This window comes from Oryctolagus cuniculus, chromosome 18 (genome assembly GCF_964237555.1).
Source record: "Oryctolagus cuniculus chromosome 18, mOryCun1.1, whole genome shotgun sequence".
NCBI lineage: Eukaryota > Metazoa > Chordata > Mammalia > Lagomorpha > Leporidae > Oryctolagus > Oryctolagus cuniculus.
This window is the reverse complement of record NC_091449.1, coordinates 3953158-3957879: the sequence shown is the minus strand read 5'-3', so window position 1 is coordinate 3957879 and position 4722 is coordinate 3953158. Positions and strand designations below refer to the sequence as shown.

At 65.8% G+C, this 4722-nt stretch overlaps 1 protein-coding gene across 1 annotated transcript; it reads left to right on the top strand.

The window, feature by feature from the left end:
- The first annotated feature begins 493 nt into the window (after positions 1 to 493).
- On the top strand, positions 494 to 4722 carry LOC138846409 (leukocyte immunoglobulin-like receptor subfamily A member 6). Its single transcript, XM_070062006.1, is given in 8 exon segments — positions 494 to 713; positions 874 to 909; positions 1079 to 1366; positions 1474 to 1776; positions 1890 to 2171; positions 2313 to 2360; positions 2363 to 2611; positions 4378 to 4722. Coding segments are annotated over 8 exon segments (1392 nt in total). The 5' UTR covers positions 494 to 664; the 3' UTR covers positions 4515 to 4722.

Below are 4722 nucleotides of genomic sequence, written 5' to 3'. Positions count from 1 at the left end.
CCATAATCTCTGTTGCTGGGGGAGCTCGGGTTCTCTGCCCCAGTGGCCACCCTCCTGAAGCCCCTCACTGGGCCCCGGGCTGGGCGGCCCCAGCTGGACCCCACCCCAAGGCCCCTGTCCCCCTTGTGGTTCCTCCTGCACCTGACACAGCCACAGCGGGGCTGCAGCTCAGCCACAGCTCTGCAGCGTCTGCTTTCTTCATTCACTCCCATTAGCATCGAGAGGCCTGGAAGATTCCAGCACCTCCCCACAGGATCCAGCCTCCTCCCATCCCCCCCCACCACCCTAGCACCCATATGTGCACTCAACAGCTCAGGAAGGGGAAGTCCCTGCCTCAGGCCACCCGGCCTGTGCAGGGAGAACCAGAACCCTAACCGGGCAGCTCCTGGGCACCGCCCATGAGGGGCCACCCTGGGTGGGGCTGGAGTGGGGGAGGGAGGCCGGGCAGGCACAGCACAGGGGGCAGCGGAGATGGAGGCCTGGTCCTAGCTGTCCCCAGAGACGGCTATGTCCTGGGCCCGTCCTCAGGGACAGCGGGGGAGGTCGGGGAGGGGCTGCTCCCTTCCTGTGAGGCCACAGATGAGGAACCCGTGACGTCTCCCCTCTCATCTCCAGCCGGGCTCTGGGCCTGTGCCCCTCACAGCTGCTCTGCTCCACAGGGACCATGGGTGGCAGGGACAAGACCCCAGCCCTCACTGCCCTCCTCTGCCTGGGTGAGCCGGGGACACAGGGAGAATGGGACCCCTCACAGGTGTGGAGGGGAGAGTGCCCTGCCCCAGCTGGGACCCCAGGGCTCAGAGGACCAGGGCAGGCCTGGGGGTCTCTGCAGGGGTGAGGAGTGGGGAGCAGCTCTCACAGGGACCTCTCTTCCAGGGCTGTGCTGGGCACCAGGGGATAAGGCACAGGCGGGTGAGTCCTCCCCTGACCTGGCTCAGCCCGGGGGCCCAGGCAGCTCAGGGTTAAGGAGCCCAGGGTGGCTGGGCTGATGGTGATGGCTGGGAGGGGCTGGGAGTGGAGCTGGGGAATGGGGCGGGGGAGGTGCGGCACCCTGGGTTCTGCAGCTCTGATTCCCTTCCAGGGGCCCTCCCGAAGCCCTCCATCTGGGCCGACGCAGGCCCCCTGGTCGCCGTGGGGAGCCCTGTGACCCTCTGGTGCCAGGGGTCTCTGCAGGCTGAGGTCTATCGTGTGTATAAAGAGGGCAGCCCTCAGCCCTGGGAAGTGCAGGCCCAGCAGGACTCCAGACACAAGGCTGACTTCCCCATCACCATGTCCATGAGCTCCTACCACACAGGGCAGTACTGGTGTGTGTATCGGACCCCGCTCGGCCTCTCCCAGCCCAGTGACCCCCTGACCCTGGTGGTGACAGGTAAGGGGTGTCCCCTGCCTAGAGTGGCTCCAGCTCACAGAAGGAAGCCAAGTGGGGTGCATGGGACAGCAGCCACCCACCCTAAATGGCTCTGCTCTCTCCTGCAGGGATGTTCCCGGCACCCAATCTGTCAGCCCAGCCAAGCCCCGTGGTGGCGTCAGGAGGGAACGTGTCCCTCTTCTGTCGCTCATATAGAGGGGGCACTGCCCATCTGCTGAAGGAGGGTGGAGCTGGCCCCCTGCATAGCCCAGAAGCCAGGTTCTCCCGTGGGGCTGGGGTGTGGCAGGCCACCTTCCTCCTGGGCCCCGTGGACAGCACCCACGGGGGCATTTACAGGTGCTACCGCGCTGACACCAACTACCCCCACGTGTGGTCCCTGCCCAGTGATTCCCTGGAGCTCCAGGTCACAGGTGAGGGGCCCAGTGCCCAGGGAGCCTGGGTGGTTTGGGGATTCAGGAACTCTGACCCCGTGGGGGCGGTGAAAGGCTGCAGACCCTGCCCTCCTTGCCCCACCCCCTCTCAGGGCTGCACAGGGAGCCCTCCCTCTCGGCCCTGCCAGCCTCACTGCTGCTCCTGGGACAGAGCCTGACCCTGCGGTGTCGCTGTGAGCCCAGCTGTGACAGATACGCGCTGACCAGGCCCGAGGGGGACATGCCCCCCCAGCACCTTGCCGGGCAGCCCAGCCCCGACTTCCTCCTGGGCCCCGTGAGCGGCTCCCTTGGGGGCCGGTACAGGTGCTACGGTGGACGCCAGGGCCCTTACGCATGGTCGGCCCCCAGCAACCCCCTGGACGTGCTGGTTGCAGGTGGGGAGCCCCTGCCCACCACGTCCTGTCTGCCCCAGGCTAGGCCCGGGGTTGTGCCCTGGGGACACGCACCCCAGGAGACCCATGCTGCCCTGAGGGGTGGGAGGGGCTGCTCCCTCCACACTCTGTCCTCTCTCCCAGGAATGTACAGGAACCCCTCCCTGCAGGCCCAGCCGGGGCCCTCAGTGCCCTGGGAGCAATGGTGGCCCTGTGGTGTGGCTCCCAGGAGGTGATGGACACCTTTCTCCTGCACAGGGAGGGCTCGGACACCCCTCCCCAGCATCTGCGTGTCCCAGGCCAGGAAATGGCTGCTCAGGCCATGTTCATGCTGGGTCCTGTGACCTCAGCCCACAGAGGGACCTACAGGTGCTATGGTGCCCACAGCACCGACCCCTACCTGTGGTTATGGCCCAGTGACCCCCTGCAGGTCGAGGTGTCAGGTGAGGACCCCAGCCCTCCCGGTCATCCTGGTCAGTGTAGGGCTGTCCCCAGGAGAGGGCTGGCCTGGGGGAGGGGACCTGGGGGTGGTCACCAGGGAGTGGGTAACAGCAGAAGACTCCAAACACAGGGACCAAGTCACCCTCTGTGGCACTGGGGGCTGGATGGTTCTGCTGGTAGGGGTCCTCCCCCTGAGCCTGAATGGTCAGGCTGAGGCAGAGGGGGTGCTGGGCCCAGCCTGGGAGAGGAGGCAGCAGGCTGAGTGGGGAGCATGGCAGCCCCAGGCCTCACCGCCTGTCCCCACCCCAGGAGGCCCTGAGGGTCAGCCGCTCACAACCATGGAGCCCGCCCCACTGAGCGGAGAGTGGGGGGCTGTCCTAGGAGGAGGGGCTCCGCTGTGCCTGACCTTGAGGTGCGGAGGCCTCTCTCTGCACCTGCTTCTCCACTCACCCGAGGAGGAGCAGCCTGGAGCACCTGGGGAGGGGGCACACACTGGGGAGCTCCTCCTGCCAGCAGCTCCCTGGTCTTTTGGGAGCGCGGGCCTTAGGAGCTGCAGTTTGTGGGCTCCAAACCAGGTGTGGAGCTGGCCGCCTGCTGCCCCAGGCTGTGGGCTCACTGAGGAATGGGGAAGGCCTGGGTGGGGACTCCTCTGGGTCCAGGTCCCTGGGGAGAGGGGAGGGGTGGCCGTGTGGGCTGTGAGGTGGCGGCGGCTCAGGGGGTGAATGCAGAGACCCAGCGTGTGCCTGGGGCACAGCAGTGCTCAGTGCACGGTGCTGTTTCCCACTCACAAGGGCACCTGGACGCAGGGGCGCCCTCCCTGCCCTGCACCTCAGGTCAGAACTGGCAGAGCCAGGCCCAGTCCTGCCCATACTGCGCCCTCATCCGGGGAGGGGTGGGGACCTGCAGGTGCAATGGCTCCCAAGCCCCGCCCCCTGTGACAACCCTCAGGGAGGTCTGGGCCCCTTTATTCTCCTGAAGAGCAGCTCAGTGGAGGAGCAGCAGTGGAGCGTTTGTTCCTGTGGGGACTCCTTCCCCCGACCCTGGTTGGGCTCTGATTTCCTGACAAAGTTCCCATCAGCCCAGAGGGAAGGGACATCTCACTTCCTGGCTTCCCGATCCCTGGGCAGCCTGGCCTGTTTCAGTATGCGCACGTCTGTAGCTGCGTCCCTGCACAGTGCCCACTGTGATGTGTGCTGTCTGTGTCCATGTTCACTGTGAGTTGTGTCCCTGAGCTTGTAACTACCGATAGTCACCGAGGTCTACACTGTGACCTGGTTGTTCCAGGTCTTCTCACTCAGGAATACTGATTGTGGAACACAGTGGAGCACCACCGCTTAGTAAACACGTGTGTGTGCGTGTGTGTGTGTGTGTCCCATGGTGGCTGTGTCAAGATAATGAAGACTTAGTTGACCACAGATAAAGAGGGCGGAGCAGCAGGTGCACAGGCTGAGGTGTGGGGGAGGGGAGGCTGCCCTGGACGTTGCCCCTCTGTGTCTCTGACACTCAGGAGCCCCTGATGGCCCCCGCCAGCCGTGGGCCCGGGTCCTCAGTGCTGAGTGCATGGGGAGGGCGGGGTCTCCTCCTCCTCACCGTCCCGTCCCTGTTCTCAGGAGGACCGGAGCCCAGCAGCCCCTTGCACCCCCAGTCAGGCTCCCCCGCTGGTGAGTGAGCTACAGGCTGGACTCAGGGCTCAGGCTGCTGCGGGGAGGTGGACTCCTGTGTTACTGGGTCTGGCCAGCCTAGGTGACCCCTCCATGCCCAGCCCCAGCCCCAGCGCCCCAGGACCACACCCTGGAGAACCTCATCCGCATGGGCGTGGCGGGCTTGGTCCTGCTGGGCCTCGGGCTTCTGCTGGCAGATGCTTGGTACAGCCACAAGAGGACCCGGGCTGCAGGCCGGCGGTGACCTGGAGAGAGAACAGCGCTGGGTCACAGAGACCGAGCCCTGGATGCGGGTTGGGTGGGGAAGCATGAGCACAGTGGGGAACTTCCGGGGTTTGGTTGCAGGAACTGTCTGGGGGCAGCAGGGGCTCTTCCTCTATTCAGCTGTGGACTTCTCTGCCCTGAGGTGGGAGAGCGCCCCCTGCAGACCAAATGTGGATCCGCACCATGTG